This window comes from Sander lucioperca, chromosome 21 (genome assembly GCF_008315115.2).
Source record: "Sander lucioperca isolate FBNREF2018 chromosome 21, SLUC_FBN_1.2, whole genome shotgun sequence".
NCBI lineage: Eukaryota > Metazoa > Chordata > Actinopteri > Perciformes > Percidae > Sander > Sander lucioperca.
In genome coordinates this window covers 13,576,338-13,594,134 of record NC_050193.1, presented here as the reverse complement: position 1 = coordinate 13,594,134, position 17,797 = coordinate 13,576,338, and the positions used below count along the sequence as shown (strand labels likewise).

General features: G+C 40.4%; 2 protein-coding genes across 24 annotated transcripts in view; one reads left to right on the top strand and one right to left on the bottom strand.

The window, feature by feature from the left end:
• The first annotated feature begins 412 nt into the window (after positions 1-412).
• On the top strand, positions 413-7,176 carry nme3 (NME/NM23 nucleoside diphosphate kinase 3). Its single transcript, XM_031321047.2, has 5 exons — positions 413-548; positions 1,729-1,859; positions 1,982-2,083; positions 2,380-2,492; positions 6,234-7,176. The coding sequence occupies exons 1-5, from the start codon at positions 479-481 to the stop codon at positions 6,349-6,351; spliced, it is 534 nt and encodes a 177-aa protein (XP_031176907.1). The 5' UTR covers positions 413-478; the 3' UTR covers positions 6,352-7,176.
• A 66-nt stretch (positions 7,177-7,242) lies between these two features.
• Positions 7,243-17,797, bottom strand: part of mapk8ip3 (mitogen-activated protein kinase 8 interacting protein 3) — a 28,397-nt gene continuing 17,842 nt past the window's right edge. For 14 of the 23 annotated variants that reach the window (XM_035996897.1, XM_035996900.1, XM_035996903.1 and 11 more), the window contains 21 exons: positions 17,686-17,743; positions 17,239-17,390; positions 16,880-16,936; positions 16,600-16,770; positions 15,733-15,892; positions 15,070-15,120; positions 14,485-14,574; positions 14,053-14,208; positions 13,612-13,777; positions 13,046-13,246; positions 12,759-12,942; positions 12,472-12,591; positions 12,083-12,163; positions 11,890-11,957; positions 11,452-11,600; positions 11,171-11,342; positions 10,895-11,008; positions 10,147-10,185; positions 9,418-9,582; positions 9,129-9,275; positions 7,243-8,624 (listed from right to left, as the gene is read on the bottom strand). In XM_035996897.1, the coding sequence (XP_035852790.1) occupies positions 8,500-8,624; positions 9,129-9,275; positions 9,418-9,582; positions 10,147-10,185; positions 10,895-11,008; positions 11,171-11,342; positions 11,452-11,600; positions 11,890-11,957; positions 12,083-12,163; positions 12,472-12,591; positions 12,759-12,942; positions 13,046-13,246; positions 13,612-13,777; positions 14,053-14,208; positions 14,485-14,574; positions 15,070-15,120; positions 15,733-15,892; positions 16,600-16,770; positions 16,880-16,936; positions 17,239-17,390; positions 17,686-17,743 (2,626 nt within the window). In that variant the 3' untranslated portion in view covers positions 7,243-8,499. The remainder of the gene's footprint in view (positions 8,625-9,128; positions 9,276-9,417; positions 9,583-10,146; positions 10,186-10,894; positions 11,009-11,170; positions 11,343-11,451; positions 11,601-11,889; positions 11,958-12,082; positions 12,164-12,471; positions 12,592-12,758; positions 12,943-13,045; positions 13,247-13,611; positions 13,778-14,052; positions 14,209-14,484; positions 14,575-15,069; positions 15,121-15,732; positions 15,893-16,599; positions 16,771-16,879; positions 16,937-17,238; positions 17,391-17,685; positions 17,744-17,797) is intronic. The other 9 variants (XM_035996918.1, XM_035996904.1, XM_035996914.1 and 6 more) reach the window with 4 other exon arrangements.

Sequence of the window (17,797 nt, the reverse complement as noted above, 5' to 3'; positions counted from 1 at the left end):
AGACTTCAGATACAGTATTAGGGGACCACTAAGGTCTATATAAAAGAGACTTCAGATACAGTATTAGGGGACCACTAAGGTCTATATAAAAGAGACTTCAGATACAGTATTAGGGGACCACTAAGGTCTATATAAAAGCATCCAAAGAGCACTATATCATGCGACCTTTAAGACTGCCCCATCACATATATTCATTAAGTAACTGAGAGATTACATTTCACTGAAAATTTGTTTTTTATATGATTTCAGGTGATAAATAAATTGATTGACTGACTGATTGATTAATTGATTGATTGATAACATACGGGCGAAAATGGTCTTTCACGGATTTGCATCAGATTTGCTCTTAGTGAGCATGGCTGTATTATGAATGCTCGTGAGCCTCGGGCACACAACGTGCCCGCGCTTTGGGGAAGGCTAGGCTAAAAGTAACGTGCGCGCGTCCGTACGTTCCATTACTCCCTTCTTCAAGTGTCAGATGGTCTTCCGTCCACCGGCGACAATGATCTGCCTGTTTTTGTCTATATTTTCTTACTTATTTCAGCCAGGTTGGTGCTATATCAGTTTAAACGTCATGTATCGTTCAATACCATTCTGTTTGACTTTCACACCGGGTAATATGCTCACAGTTTCCACCATGTGTTCTTATACTTTCTATGGTTTGAGCAGGAGATGCTAACTTTACCTCACCGCGACAGACTCCTCGGCTAGCTACCTGAAGGAGCAGAGTTAACTGGTGGAACGATGGTGTCATGAAACCTTCAATAACTTAAACAGAGCTTGTGTTAGTCATTGTCTATTAAACAGAGGTCGCTCGGCTTTGAAGTGTGTATTTTAACTGTGTGGATAAAACTATTAAGTGTCTAGTAAACAGAGGCAATGTAGAGTCGCTCGGCTTTAAAGTGTGCATATTAACTGTGTGGGTAAAACTACAGCTAGTTTACTAATCTATTCTCATAGCGGCTACTTTGTCCAACTACCAGCATCGTAACGTTGACGTTAGTCCATGTGCCCTTCCCACTGTAAAATACGTTGATTCATCCTATTAATAGCTCCTGTGTGTGTTAGTGCGCTGGGATTGATTTGGAGCCTGTAAGAGCTGGCAGCTGGAGGAGCACAGTCAGCTATGGGCCCGAGAAAAAAAAAACAGAGAGAAATACATGAACTTGAAGATTTGGTTTTTAAACATGCACGGATTGAAGAATCTGGTGAGACGCACCGTAGGCAAAAATAATTGAGATTTACCTGGCTGTGGCTGAGAGGTTGTCAAAATGCAGGGTTTAGGCGTCTCCCGTCCTTGTATATCATCTGAAGTTACCATAGACTGTATTAATATTAACAGTCTATGGAAGTTACACAAGACTATCGTTACTAGTGAAGACCTGAAAATGATATTTGACGCATGTAGTTATTAAGTTCAAAGGTATTAAGTTCTACTGCACGGGTGGGTTGTTGACTGACTTCAAGTTTCAATGTCTTTATTGTCAAATGCACAGCAATTACAGAAACAGTTTATACCATATACATAAATGCCCTCACAGCTGTCACTAATGTCTGAGTTGTCATCGACCATTTGCCTAAGCACTGTCTCTTGCATGAATGATGCTGCTTCCTCCAGTCTATTCCAAGGTGCATGCAAACTAGGTTGTGTGTAGTGGCCGTCATTGTTCACTTTAAACACTTGTTGGTTTTACCTTCATTTTTGCTGTATGTTCTCTCTGATCCTAGGCTGGACCGGTGTAAATGAACGCACCTTCATTGCTGTAAAACCGGATGGCGTGCAACGGAAACTGGTGGGAGAAATCATGCGTCGCTTTGAAAAGAAAGGTTTCAAACTGGTGGGCCTCAAACTTGTGCAGGTATTTTATGCCTTTAACTCTCCCCTGGGACTTCTTGTTTCCAAGTAATTTATCAAGGCTAATATAATAAATTAATGATATTTTTTTACATTTTAATTGAATGTGTATGTATTGTGTGTCAGGCATCAGAGGATCTTCTGAGGGAACACTACTGGGAACTGAGGAGTAAGCCTTTCTTCCAGGGACTGATGAGCTACATGAGCTCTGGACCAATCGTAGCAATGGTGAGTCTCCCATATACTGTACAGATGTACACAGGATACTAAAGTATTAGTTTTTATCTCACATAATAGGTCATAGTTTACTGTCCTGATACAACAGGAAAAAAGCTGCTGTTGAGTAGAAACTGTGTTGTGTTTTATGGTTCTCTATATAAAAAGACTGAAGCAAAGATGCTCGTTTTGAGCCATTTGTATGCAAAATCAAGTCATTTTTAGTTTTTGTCTCATCAGTCTCCATACGTCATTTGATGTTTGTGCTTTGTTCTGCATGCTCTAGTCATGTACATTTCTGTGTTCAGGTGTGGGAGGGTTTGGACGTGGTCAAGACTGCACGTAAGATGTTGGGAGAGACCAATCCTGCTGACTCGCTGCCTGGAACCATCCGAGGAGATTACTGTGTAGAAGTGGGCAGGTAAGATCGGTTCTCCTCCTGTGAAGGAAAATGTGAGGGAGAACAGCAGCAGGCAGCAGACGTTTTGACTTGCCATAGTATGAAAAGCACAGGTTGCTCTGTCTATTCATGTGTCCCATTAAGCCATGGGAGTATTCCAGCATGGACACTATCAGTCCCCGGAATGAAACTCAGCCGTCATTGTGTGAATGCTGATTCAGCAGCATTCACAGTATTGTCATCCGATTCTTTATTCTTCAACTTTCTTAGCTCGCCTCTTACTTCTGCATACATTCAGCTACAAAAAACATTCAAATATGAAAATGTTTAGCTCCTTAAGGACATGATGGCAACTATTCAACTTTTCTCCTGCTATTTATAATTCTTTTAATATTAGGCCTTTTTTTTAAGTTTTACATTGAAGTCAATGGAGCAATCTTCAAATCCTGTTCAGGCTTCTTCCTCTTTGAAATGCTACTCCACTACTTTGACCTACAGATTCACAGTCATTAAAACTTTAATAAAATGAGAAATTATATATTGATTTAGCTTTTTGATATATTTGACAGTTTTTGTGTTATCACTGTTTAAGTTAAGTGCTTCATTCAGTCTTTTTCTGTACTTATGATGGAGTCTGTATTGCGTGACTTAGTTTTTGTGGAGTTTGGATGTTCTTCCAGACTTTCTTTGACATACTATTTTTTTTTAATTATTTTTGACATACTATACCTTTTTACCGTTATTTTTTTTGACATATTATACTGACTTTTTTATCACTTTTTTCAACATACTATACTATGACTTTTTTCGACGTACTATATAATGACTATCACTTTTTTCAACATAATATACTAAACTTTGGCATTTTCAACATTTTACATGATTACATGATGATTACATTACTATGACTGTTTTTATCACTTTTTAGGACATACTATATATAGTATAGTACTGTATAGTATGACTTTTTATAATTTTTTTTCGACATTATATACTATGTCTTTTTCCACATACTATACTTTTACTTTTTTATCACTTCTTTCAACGTACTATACTATGTCTTTTTTTCGACATACTATACTATGTCTTTTTCTCAACATACTATACTATGACTTTTTTTCAGACATGCCTGTTTTCGACTTTTATGTTAATGTTTAGAAGACTGAAGGTTGTGTGTTCAAACTTTGTGTTGCAGTTCTTTCGATATACTATACTATGGCTTTTTTGATTACTTTTTTACCATTTTTTTTCGACATACAATACTGACTTTTTTATCACTTTTTTTGACAAACTATACTATGACCATATCACTTTTTTGACATACTATACTATGACTTTTTTTAATCACTTTTTTGACATACTATACTATGACTTTTTTTAATCACTTTTTTGACATACTATACTATGACCTTTTTTAATCACTTTTTTGACATACTATACTATGACTTTTTCAAGCCTTTTTTGACATACTGTGACTTTTAATGACATTTTCTATGAATTGCTATACTAAATATCAGTGAGTTAGAAGTCAAATAGCAAAGACACTACAGTTATGTGTGTCGGATCAGATACCTCAGGGTGATAGGAGAATGCTTAGATGACTGAAGGTTGTGTGTTCAAACCTTATGTGTTGCATTGAATTTTAAGGTGCAATATACAAAGTGAAAAAGACAAATGTGCCCAAAACATAAACCTGTGTGTCAGGTCAGATAGGTCAGGGTGATAAGAGAATGTTTGGAAAACAGAAGGTTGTGTGTTAATATTCATGATGTTTTTCGACATATTATACTATGACTTTTTATCCGACTTTTTCGACTTACTATACTATAACTTTTTTTTCGACATACTATACTATGACTTTTTTTTATATACTATAAAATGTTATTTTTTTCGACATGGTATACCATGACATTTTTATGACTTTTTTTGACGTACTATACTATGACTTTTTATGACTTTTCCAACATACTAGTCTATAACTTTTTTTAAAAACTTTTTTCGACATACTATACTATGACTTTTTTTTCAATATAAGATACTATGACTTTTCATCACTTTTTTTGACATACTGTACAATTACTTTTTTTAAATTGTTTTCAACATGCTATATTATTTTTTTGGGAGCATTTCCACCTTTAATGGATAGGACATGAAAAGGGAGAAGATATGCAGGAAACCATCACAGGTTGGACTCAAACCCTGGACCTTCTGTGTCAACAAATAAATCTCTGTATATGTGCAACTGCTCTACCAACTGAGCTAACCAGCCACACCTATACTATGACTTTAGTTTTTTACATATTATTCTATGACTTCTAATGACTCAGGGTGATAGGAGAATGCTTAGAAGACTGAAGGTTATGTGTTCAAACCTTATGTGTAGCAGTGAGTTTTGATGTCAAATATACAAAGTGTAAAAGATAAATATGGCCAAAACATAAACCAGTGTGTCAGGTCAGAAAGCTCTGGGTGATAAGAGAATGTTTGGAAAACAGAAAGTTGTGTTAATATTCATGTTTTTTTCGAAATACTATACTAAGGCTTTTGACACACTATTACTTTTTTATCACTTTTTTTCGACATATTATACTATGACTGTTTTCAACTCTGATCCCTGGTTTGATTCCCAGTCCAGGCTGGGCCTTTTTGTGTGGAGTTTGCGTGTTCTTTCAGACTCTCTTTGACATATTATACTTTGACATTTTTATGACTTTTTTTTGACATGCTATACTATGACTTTTTTAGCACTTTCTTCGACATGCTATGATGTTTTTACCGCTTTTTTGGACACACTATACTATGACATTTTTATGAATTTCTTTTTTTTTTTTTTTTTACTTTTTTCGACATACTATACTATGACTTTTTTCAATATGCTATACTTTGACTTTTTAATGAGTTTTTCGACAACTATACTATGACTTTTTCATCACTTCTTTCGACATACTATGCTATTACTTTTTTCGACATACTGTACAATTACTTTTTTTACAATTAATTTCGAGATAATATACTATGACTTTTTTTATAATTTTTTTCGACATGCTCTACTGACACTTCTTCCGACATGCTATACCATGACTTTTTTGTAATCACGTTTTTGGACATACTATACTATGACACTTTTATGACTTTTTCCGACATATTATACTACATACCTTCCCTTTCTCTGCTGCCTTCTAAGTCATTTTTTTTTCTTCCCTTTGTGGTTACCCTTTCTTATGTTTCTCCAATTGCATGAAATCTCCAGAAAGATTTCTGAAAACTTCCATATAAAAGAACAAATAAAAACACAAAGAACATTATCAATGCCACAACATTTACCACAGTAATTTCCAATTTGTTTTGAACGTTATTACATCAGAGGTCGACCTAGGTTGCAAATAGACCAGCATGTCTTTAATGTCCCTGGTGCTGTAGTTGCCTCTACCCTCAATAACCTTTTCAATAATGCTTCTAAATTGCCAACATTTTGAAGGATTGTGTGAATGTACAAAGCTCACGATTGTGATAAACCTGTCACTGACATGGCAGACACACTTTCCACAGTGTAGTTTAAATAGTTTAGATAGTTTAAATGTAGCTGATGACTTACCACCTGATCCAGGTGTTGCAAACAGTTGCTATTCTTTTTCTGGTAGTATCTACAGATTTTTTTCATCCCTGGTTTAAAAAAAGAAGAACCACATGATCAAAAAGAAGCTGAACGGAGTCTGTGTCTGAATGTCCTGAACATGTTTGTGTTTTGGTTGCGCGTTGCAGGAACGTGATCCACGGCAGTGACTCTGTGGAGAGCGCCCAGAAGGAAATCTCTCTGTGGTTTCGACAGAACGAGCTTCACTGCTGGGAGGACAACAGCAGCCACTGGATCTACAACTGACGGTGTACATGTGCTGTGTGTACTCCTGTAGGTAAACCAGTGTTTTTATTTTATATTGGTGTCATTACAAGATGGATCACATCATACCTCAGATACATATTTTTTTGGCTTTAGTAGCTTGTAGCCACATTGGATGTCCTTTTTTTTTCTTCATAAAATGTATTTTGTATCCATCTGAACTACATTTCTGAGGTGAAATTACATTACAAAGCAAACATGCACTAAGTGAGCAATACTCATTAACATTAACGTGTCTGCTTCTGTTACAGTTTTCATTGTCATCTTCCGTTAGTCCAGACACTCGTTCGTGTTTACAGTTTTTAAGCAATAAGCTTGGAATGTGGAGCAATAAAAGGTTTTGATTCATGTTTATCGTGGGTTAACGCATCAGGGAATGGCAAGTGAATAGCTGCACACTAAAGGTTGATTTCTAAAATATACATGTTTCTCCTGTAATAGTACTTGCATTGAAAACCCATGAACATGGGAGCAATTAACTAACACAATTATTGCCTTTCTACACACATGTTTTTTTTTTTCAGTTTCCTGTACCTTTAAATTCTGTAAGGGTGTAAAACAGATTGTCACATTACTTGGGACAAGTTTCAAAAATAAGACGCTTAACAGCTTTCGATGAGCTCTTATTTTGTAATTTGTCAGGCTTAGTTTCCAAATTAAAAGATACTGCACTGAAATAAGTACGCTAATATATTTAGTTCTATAAAACTTTTAATTTCTCCAACAGCTGCTTTTGTCACGATGCTGTATGAATTGTATTGGAATTGTCTAAAAACAAATAAAATAAATCCTATCAGGAAATGATTTGTTTAAATGTTTAGTCAGTTATTATGTTTGTTTTGTAAAGTAAGACACACACACATCAACTGTACCTTTTTTTCAGCACACAAATATGTTTAATATTTAATTCACACAGATAGAGATCAATGCATGAATGTCCATACTGAACAAAGAGGATGGGCTTCAGTGTGTCTGGGGATTTACAATAATCCCTGTACACATAATGACAACACATCACTGTTCACCTGCTTTACAACAAACCGTCTGATCAACAGCCAGTCAGATGAGAGGAATAAGTCTCGGACTGAACCCTTGACACCTTGAACACAACCCCTTCAACTGGTTTAATAACCTTATTCACACGACTCTTTAATTTACATCAGGCATTAGATATTTCCTTTCATTTGGGGTCTGTTATATCCTCTTGAAGGTTTTTATTTCAGGGTAGAAAATGAGCAAGGTCGTTAATCAAGACTCTAAATAGACACGACTGCAAAATATTTTGGGTAACAGCCAAAAAAGCCCAGACTTTAGTGCTGAATTCGTTGTACTTTTGAGTTTCCATTTGTTCCTCGTCGTCGTAAAATGTGACCCAAACTCATTTGCCATCCACTACAATCTTAAAGCCAAAACAAGAATTTGTTTTCACTCCCACACACTGTCAAAGACTGTCGATCTGTAAACACCTGACACCTGCATCCATTAACTCCATTTAAACATATAATGGCATTTATGGTTATTATGGATTGCTGGATTGGCTGTTCAGAAAAAAATCAGAGCAATTTCTGGTGGAAATGCAAGTCGGTGTCATCCACATTTTTGTACCTGCTGTTCTTGTTTTTTGTTATTGGTACAATCTGATGCAATTTTGGGGCTCTGAGCTTTGCTTTAAGATGAGGTGGAGGCTTCACAGATGACAAACTAAGTGGAGGAAGAGAAGGAGTAGACTGGGGCAGATGCAGGACAATTGAGGTAAATATAGGAGGAGATACAGTGTGCTTGCAGGGTGAATATAAGATTGATACAGAGGAGGGAGGTAGTTATGAGGCTGGGTTACAAGGCTCATGAAGATAGTTACAATGCCCTGGGTGGGACAGAAACAGGATGGCAGGCAGATTACTATAGAGGAGGTAATTACAAGGCATAAAAGTTACAAGGTGACGGGGCAGGAGGGGATATAATAGTTACAAGGGACGATATGTGGCTTGGAGGGTCGTTTTAGAGCCAAGGGGGAACTTTTACATGACCAGGGATAATTACAAGGTTTGGGGTGGCTGGAAGCTTTTTGGGGACAAGAGAAGATTTCTTTAAGGAGGTGAGTGGGTTTGGGTGTTAAAGCAGATCCAGGTGTCACTCAGGTATGTAAGACACCTGCCAGACGATGATGTGGCTTCGCTCGTTTTTACACAAAGCAGGTTTTACCTGCGAAGGTCCGCCACTGTCTCCTTCCTCCGTTTCATCGTCCTCTCCGTCTCCTAAAGGAAAACAGGGAAGCAGAGAGCATAAGAGCTGTAAATCCACAAATACTAAACTTTATTGTGCTAATACATTTTGTTTAGTGTCTTATTTCTGTAGCTTCTAAACAGTGTATTTAAAGTCGTTGTTCACTGCCCTCCAGTGGTCACCGTGGAGAACTGCACATTATGTAGTGTAGTGTCATGGCAGTGAACACTCAATAACAGTCACACCAGTAATGTGCTATAAATAAAAAATAATTACAAACATACATAAATTGTGGAATGTATATTATTTTTTTCTAAACTGTGCCCATTCATTTTGTTTTGCAAAATATATATCCCGTGGCCCTTAAAGGACCCCTTTTAAAAGAGACAATTTATTGGCAAAATATCAACATGCAGCAACATCATTTAAGTACTTTTCTTCTCATAGCTCAGCGGTTTGCTGCGTCACACAGCTACACCTATAATACAGTACGTGTGTGTGTGGCGTCAGGTTTATGTGCAGGTGTGACTTCTCACCTATACGGAAATCGATGTAGCCCTCTCCTCCACTCAGCACCAGCACGTTGTGAACACTCTGGGCCTCCGTCTCTTGGGGCGCTGTTGACCCCTGCCCCTCTGATGGACTGTCCAGCACACTGCCGTTTAGGGTGGCCAGTACATTGCCTGACACACACACACACACACACACACACACACACACACACACACACACACACACACACACACACACACGGGAAGAAAACAAAAACAGGTTAAAGACTAGGGAATGTAGTCAGTTACAGACACAGACGGGCTTTGTGCTTACCAGGTACAGAGACAAAGAACTTGACAGCATCGCGGTGTCCATGGAAACAGAGCTGGGCTTGTGCCATGGAGCAGTAGGGGATAAAGCTGCCGGTGCTCTTCTCCGAGCCATCGTCACCGTACACATGGATCACTCCGCCGGACGATGTGGGAGACACCTTATTGGCTGAGGGATGAAGAAGCTAGGAGTGAGAAACTAACCAACGAGGAATGTTTACTAGCAAATCATATGTGGTAGGCAGCATGAGACGGGTGGCAAAAAACACCCACAAAATCCACATATATCCATGGATCAACTGAAAATGAGAAATGATTTTAGAATAAAAAAACTAACAAAAACAATTTGAAACCTTTAAAACACATCCCTTGCATGCAATGGATCGGGTACACACCAACATCTTTTAGTCATTGATGCAGTAAAGCACAATACTAAATAAATTAACATGCAAAGCAACCAATGAGTAAAAGCACTGCTCCGATATGCAGTAAGAACTAAAATCATACAGAGCACACAGAATACTTTTGGTGACCTTCACCTGCTAAATGTTAACAGATAAAAGAGGACTAATGGAGTGCCTAATATTCACTGGAGTTCATATCTTAACTTAGCATAAAGAAACGGGTAGCTTTAGTCTGTAGACATGACACTGTTTCAGGGGACATGAAGGTTTGACCGGGCGAAGGCGGGCAAGAAAAGATCACAACAGCGGGAGGGAGGGCTCCCACTTACCCCTCAAACCAAGGAGCTGTCCCCGGTGAAGGACCACCGCTACAGGAGGGGGGAGGAGGGGGGGGAGGAGAGCGGAGGAGAAAGAGGACAGTAACAGTTATAACTAAGACCGTCTGTGAAAGATTGGAAACCACTGAGGGGAGGCAGGAAAACAGAAGGTGGAAAGAAAGACGATGCGAGTTCATGGGGCGAAGAGGGAGTACGCTAAAGAAGAACACAGATAAACAGCATTGCAGTATGTGAGGAAAACCCTCTTGTTTTGGTCAGTTCAGGCTACCTAATGATGCAATTTGATAACATTTGATTATGAAGCTGCTGTTAGTTTCTGCAGTGTATAAAATACATGCACACCCCATGAGCTGAATTTCAGATCGTCTAAAAAAAAAAAAAAAAGAAAATCTATAAAGTAGAAAATTAGCAATTTGTCTTGAACTAATCCAGGGGGGGAAAAAAGTCCTTTTACACCTTATGGTTTAGGGATTTTAAGCCAAAATGTAAAGTGACCACATGGTAGTGCAGCTGGATTCAGATCTACACCAAAAAATCTGTTGACAAGTTTTTGAGATTCGTCTAAGTAACATCGAGACAGACAAATCATACCACGAAATAACCTCCATTTTGTGGTTTTAGTGGACAGAAAAGGTGCCCTTTTATTCTATCATTAGGAAGGCATTGTTGCCTTACCACACTTTCGTCCACACATTTAGTTGCGGGGTCACTTGTTGTAAGCTGTATAGATGAAACTCACTCTCTGTCAGTGGGATGGAGATGATCACGCCGTTTCCAGTTCCTACCCAGAGACGGTTTCCACCAATCAGAAGCGCTGTGATTCGCACAAAAGAGAAGCCCAGCTTGCCAGTGCCTGTGAATTACAACCAGAGTCAGTGGAGAACGACCTAAGACTGAACAGGCTGCATGTCAGTGAGAATATAACAGGCTTCAAGCACCATCATTCACATTTAGCAGTAAAGTTAGCCAAATTGGCTGTAGATTCTCTCTAAAACAAGCCAACATGTAATCTCACCCAGCATCTTGCTGACGTATGGCTCGATGTCCACATCCTGGAGGTGCTGGTGTGTGTGCGCATGGTAGAGACGCAGGGTCGAATCTAGCCGGATCGACACCCAAACACCATCACCGATCCACGCCAGCTGCCGCACCTGACTCTCCCTGCGAGGGTGGGCGTCGAAGGACTTCTGGAGAGTGGTGAAAGAATGAGGGGTGGAGCAAATCAACTCATTATTACAGTTTTATCGTTGGACTCATTTTTCAGGAGGATAATGCAACGGTAGTTTCATGACTCACCTCGATCTGCATGCTCTTGGGCTGGATGACGTGGATCTTGTTCTTGTAGCCGCACCAAACCTTATCATGTACTACAGCCATGCAGCGGATGGAGTGATGAGGCCGTCCGAGGTCCATTAGGTGGTAGTTGGATAAATCCCACTGGCCATCTGTTTTTTTTTTTTTTTTATTAATTATCAAAAGTTAACAGCAGTTCCTAGTTGCATTCATGTCTATACAAACCACACTGAAAACATTCATTCACAGCTTAGTGTTTTATCATCAGTGCTGATCAATGAAGCAGCGATAAAAGCTTTTAAAAAACAGTTAAATGCATGTTTTCCTGTTTCAGAGTTTTGGCGATATCAGCCTGCATTGTGCTTTTCTTAGGTTCTGGAACCAACTAGCAGTTTGGTGCATGGGCGCTCTGCTAAAACAAATATTTAAAATCCCAAATACCCTCTGATCTATGGAATATGGCGAGGGTCCCGTCAGCGAGGGCAACCAGCACACGACCTTTCACGTGTCTGCAATTAGAGAGGAGACGGAGACTGCTGCATTCACAGAAATACATAAAGACTTCTGATTCTGAAATCCCAAACTACACAACATTTGCCTACAATCACAGAGTTTAACTGTCACCACCACTTACACCAGACTGAGCACAGAGTCTTTGAGTTTGATGGAGTGGAGGCACTTCTTCCAGTTTCCAACTGCTGAGTGGACGTAGAGCCTTGAGGGAGAACAGAGGCAAGATACTCCAGAGTAAAACCAAACTGCATATAGAGTTCAAAAGAAGCATGTCATGATATTTATATGTGCGTTTTGGATGGAAGATACAAGCACTCTTTTGGGGTCTTTTGGCAGAAAGACCCAAAAAGAATCTTCCTATCCAGCATGTGACTGATCCTTTCTTGCAAAAGTAAAGTGATAACAATAAAAATATAAGCTTAAGGGTGAAGAAATGATTGTAATATGTGTTTTTTTTAGATACTGTGTGGCTTCAGCAGAAGTTGCGAGTAGTTCTGCTGAGCAACTTACCAGCCGTTCTGGGCCCCGAGCCACATAGTGGGGGCCACGCTGGTGTAGTTCTTGGTCTCTTCCCCTCCGTCCTCTGACTCTGGAGGCTGAGAAGTTTCATCTTTGGATTGACCTGCGCTTCTGTGTGGACAGACAACAAACACACTTATCTTTACCAGTTCAAAAAGGACAACATATTTCCCCGTACAGGATCTAGTGTACTAAAAGTTATCAGTTATTAAATGTACACATACATGTATTCACGACATTCCTGATGGTCTTTATATGGACCGACTTTGGCCTCCTACCTGTCAGAGGCGTCTGATAAACGAGGCTGGGGGTCGGTGAAGACGTGCTCAGTAAATGGTCCTGGAGGTCCAGATCTCAGCGCTGCGTGACTGGCTGTTGACTCGGGAACCTCGGTGGCCTCCGTGGCCTCCTCGGCTGACTGGCCAGAGTGAATCTTCCCATTCATGGGGGGAGCAGTAGGGGCTGCCGCACAACACCATTAACATAAATACACAAACTGGTCAGTTTGATGCCTTTCCATAATGATGAAAAGAAAAAGATGCAGGAGCATTGAGGATGTGCCCACCTTGTCCTTTGTCCATTATGGGCGTATCAGTGCGCGAGGAGCAGTTGCTACGGGCAACACTGCAGTTGGTGGCACATCCGACAAGAGTGATACCAGCCAACATGCCCTCCACGCCGCCGGCATCCTCGCCTCCCCCCCCTGCTCCACTGTCACCTGAATCCAACACAATCTCTCCTGCTGGATAGTCGCTCTCGCTGGCAGCTGGATACAAACACACACATATTAACACGCATCTCTCTTTTTGTACACACACAACAACAACAACATGTTTACATTTCACATTGTGGGGAAATTGCTCAGCAGAAAAATGTGGTGCTTGTAAAAACACTTTTCTGAATTAATAACAAAAAATCTGATGACAACGTCACACAGATACAGCTGTTGATTTACAATCCGATACTAAACAAGAGATGACCATTTGCATTTTTACATCGTATTATTCAAAACAAAGTCTCTAGAAAAGACAGAATTTGAGTAACAACACACAAGTACAAAGAGGTTTCACCCTTCAACATACCAGATGTATTAGTAGTGTACGGGGGTTTAACACAAACTTTCTGTCTCACCTGGCACACTGGAGATGCAGAGCACGTGGGCGTTACAGACGTTGAACTGGTCGACCAGTGAGCCCGGCTGGTTGGCATCGATGATGACCACCTTGCTGGCAGAGTGGGTGCTGGTGAGGATCCACACTCGACTGCTCATGGCGTCCGTTTCCTGGAGCTCCTTGGACTGGGGGCGAGTGGAGGAGAGAGAGAGAGGAGACAACACAATTACGACTAACAGAAAAAGGACAGACGTGGTCCATGTGTGTGTCCTCTATTTCTCTGTGTAGTTTAGTTTAATGCCTTATACTCCATGGAATTTTTTTTTTTTTAAACTTATTACTAATATGTGAATATTATTTTTTCCACATCTATGACTCATTTCTAGTTGAGTGTCCAATATTAGCTTTGAACCACCCTCTAGTAGTAATAAAATTAATATTTTCTATAATTGATCTCTACCTTCCTCTTTTCTGGGGAGCTGTGGCTGCTCTTCTTTCCAGCTCCGTTCTCCTCAGCGTGCAGGGGGTCGCTGCCGCCCAACGGTGCTTTGGCTGGTACCGACTCCTGGTTGCTGGCCCTCCATCCTGACAGGTCCACTCCAGCTGCGCACCACAACTTCAAGCATACATACACACACATGCACACACACACACACACACACACACACACACACACACACACTAGTTATGATTGTGTTAAACTGAGATTTAAGGTTAGCACAGAGAAACTTTCCCCGGATGGATGTGAAAACCTTTTAACGTCAAACTGCAGGTCCCCAGTGAGGACCAAACATTCAAGGGGAACTAACTAAGTAAAACACATTTTTGAGTAGAGTTCTGGTGGTTCATATCCCAAAAAACAGATGCCCCTGATGTCCCCTGAACTCCTCACCTTCCTGTTGGGGTCCTTTTCTACCAGAGGACGACAGTACACCGGGACGGGAACATTCTTCATGCGGTTGTCCTCCTTCTCGTTTGTGGGCTAAAAGCAGGACGTGATAAGAGGTCAGGAGAAAATCAATCAAGGAAGAACACTAAGGGCAAAGCAAAAGTAAGTATTGTGAGTGATAACAACATCTATGGTTGAGGCAGACAGAGGTTAAATGTTTAAAAAGGTTGCAACATTTGCAGAGAAAAAAGACAGATGTGTTTTTGTACTCTGTGTGTGCACTCTGAACTCTGTACTCTGTACTGTGTGTGTGTGTGTGTGTGTGTGTGTGTGTGTGTGTTATATCATGCCTCAAATGAAATAAATCCCTTGATTTTCATGCATTTCCAGAGTTGCATTGCATAGCAAAGTTGTACTCCGTTGTACAGTGTTGGTCCTTTATCTAAAAAATGCACATGGAGCTGACAGTGTCTTCAGTTTACAAAGTACAGAAAATGCTGTCCTGATTATCTGGATATGTATTCAGGAAGGTTAAAGGGAGGAACAGCCCTAAAGGTGCATGCTGGCACTCCTGTCAGTCTCACTTGCCTGTTGTCTCTTCAGTGGGTTGTCCTGAGCGCTGTCCGGCTGAGCGCCAGTCTGTGGGGAGACCAGAGTTAGAGTTAGAGCCGCCTGCCTACCAAAACTCTTCCCATTGGCCTGCCAGCTGCACAGGGTCTGCCGGCCAATTTAAAGTACACTTCCATGCTATGAAATCATGTTGATGCTTGAAACCAAAGTGAAGAAGACTGAGAGTGTTCTACTATTCTTACAGGTGTTGTTACTTTGTTATTGTCAATAAATCCCATAAAAAGACCAAAACCAACAACGAATTGATCCTAACACCTAACAGGATGAGAAATTTAGAGTTGATAAATATGTAAAAAAAAGAATTTGTCTCTGCTTTCTAGTGTAAAAGCAGGGACAAACAGTGTTTGCATGTGTAACTTCAGTGTCACCCACAGTGTGGGAGATTTAAGTGTTGAATTTCACACAGTTTTCATTTTAAATTTAAATGTTTTTGTGTGACCTTCCCGTTCCAAACAAACTTGAATTCCTCATGCAGGGTTTGTCACAAGTTAACAAGTGTTATATAATTCAGCCAAATTACATCATTTTACAAGCTTAAAATAGAGTTATGTCTTTGTTGTGTACGAGGAGGCCCAGAGAGGTCTCCGACCACGGAGGCTGGGGTCGTGTGTCTGTGTGTACCTGTTTGAAGCGAGACGGCACGCTCCAGCCACAGGCCTGCATGATGCCGTCATCGCGGCGCATGTGCTCACGGACCTGCCGGTACTGTTCACGCCGCTGCTCTCGGCGGGCCAACAGTGCTGAGTCACTGAGGAGAGATGCAACACCATTACTGGCCAGTCTAGAAGCAAAGGTTGGGAGGGAGGAAAGAGAAAAGAGAAAAGAGAAGCGAAGCGTTAGCAGCCAGGCCAGCCAGCAGCAAGAGCTAGAGAGAGCAACAGCAGTTGTTACCAGCACATGTTTTAGCTAAGCTTTTTTTTCTAGCTCAAACCAAGCAATGTGTTTCAAGACCCTAGACTGAAAATTATGAAAATATTCTTAATATGTTTAGTATTCGTGCAAAATACAACTTGAGAAAAATATCTCAAACTCTGCCATCCAATCTTGCTTTACACTCAAAATAGGAAGGCATTAGAAATGTTTAATCACGTTGGACGTCATGTTCATTATCAATCAAAATTAAAACGTTCAATGTGCAACTTTACAAGTTCTACCATTAAAAAGGACATTATCTTTCCAAATCATATTTTTAATAACAGCTGTGCAATCTAGAAAGGCTTTAGCGTTATAACCCAAGATTCAGATAGGACAGAATATTTGATGAAGAGATTTATCTGAATTGGATGTGGTGGCATTAACAATGAGAACAGTGTGTTAATTTAAACACACATTAGATCCATGCTGGAAGCTTTCTATTCTCCAAGCTGCCACAAAGCGAGCAAGCAACCAGGCGTTTAGACCAAAGCGAGTGAGAAGCAGATAAAAATGGAGGTTTAGTGAGAAGCGAAAGGTAGGTTTAGTGACGGTATGTAGCTGGTTGTTGCTCACTCTTCGGGGAAGAACTCCAGCGTGCGGTTGGAGGTGGAGATCTGACACATGGTGTGGCTGCGTCGCTGAGAGAAACCAGCCGGCGAGGGCGACTTGTAGTGGATGTTGACGCTGTAGTACGGCCGCTTGACAGGCGGAGGGCTGGACGATGTGCTGAAGAGACGTGCAAAGCTGGTGGATGGAGGGAGAAAGAGAAAGAGGTTTTATTTTTGATGTTGGCCAAGACATTTATTCAGGGTTTTTCTAATTGTAAATATGTTTAATAAAAGCAGAATCTCACAACTGCCAGATGGTGGACTTCTTTTTCTCTTGGATTTGAGGACTTTCCCTGGACGCCCTGACGGTGAAACAGAGGTGTGAGTCCAAGGAAAGAAATAAAAGTACGGCTAAACAGGCAGAGACAAAAAATGAGGACACTGAAATAACATTTTAAATAAATGTGTGGCTCAATGCAACCTTAAGTGTTTTTAAAAGATACTTTTTCTTTAAGATCATTAGTATAAAAAACACAAAATTCAGCTCATAAATTTGAGGGTCGAGTTGAACTGGCAGCTTGATTTAGACAAACATTTTAATATGTTGAGTTTAATCCATCCATCCAAATCCTTCATCTCTAGTTTAAAGCTTCCTTTCGTCTACCTGATCATCTCTGTCCACCGTACGGCCTCCTGCAGCTCCATCAGTCTCTCTTTGTACTGATTCCTCTCCATCAGCACGCGGGCCATCTCCACCCGGGTGAACCGTCGGCGCTGCGTCATCGTCATGTCGCCGTCCTGCATGGGTGATGAAAACTGGGCACACGAGAACATAGTGCCATTTAATAATTAAACAAGGTCTGAAAACACAGATTTACAGGCAGAGGTATGCAGTATACTGACAGTATTTAGGTCATGTTACCAAACAACCAACAAAAATCTGTAGTTTAATGAAGCAAAGATTAGAGCTGCTGCTATGCATTGTTTTTTTTCTACGATGTGAGATTCTCATTATACTCGTGATAAAGACAATAACTCTGATATCTCCATGCACACTGATTCAATATATAGGATGAGTAATGCAGACGAGGACAGAGACAGATTTACTCACATCGTCCCCTCCTTCATCCTTGGAGTCCCGAGATGCACCGAGAGCCTCTGCTCTTAACCTGGAGCCAACCCAAAAGCAAAAACAGCATTACACAAACGTTATTTCTACTTCT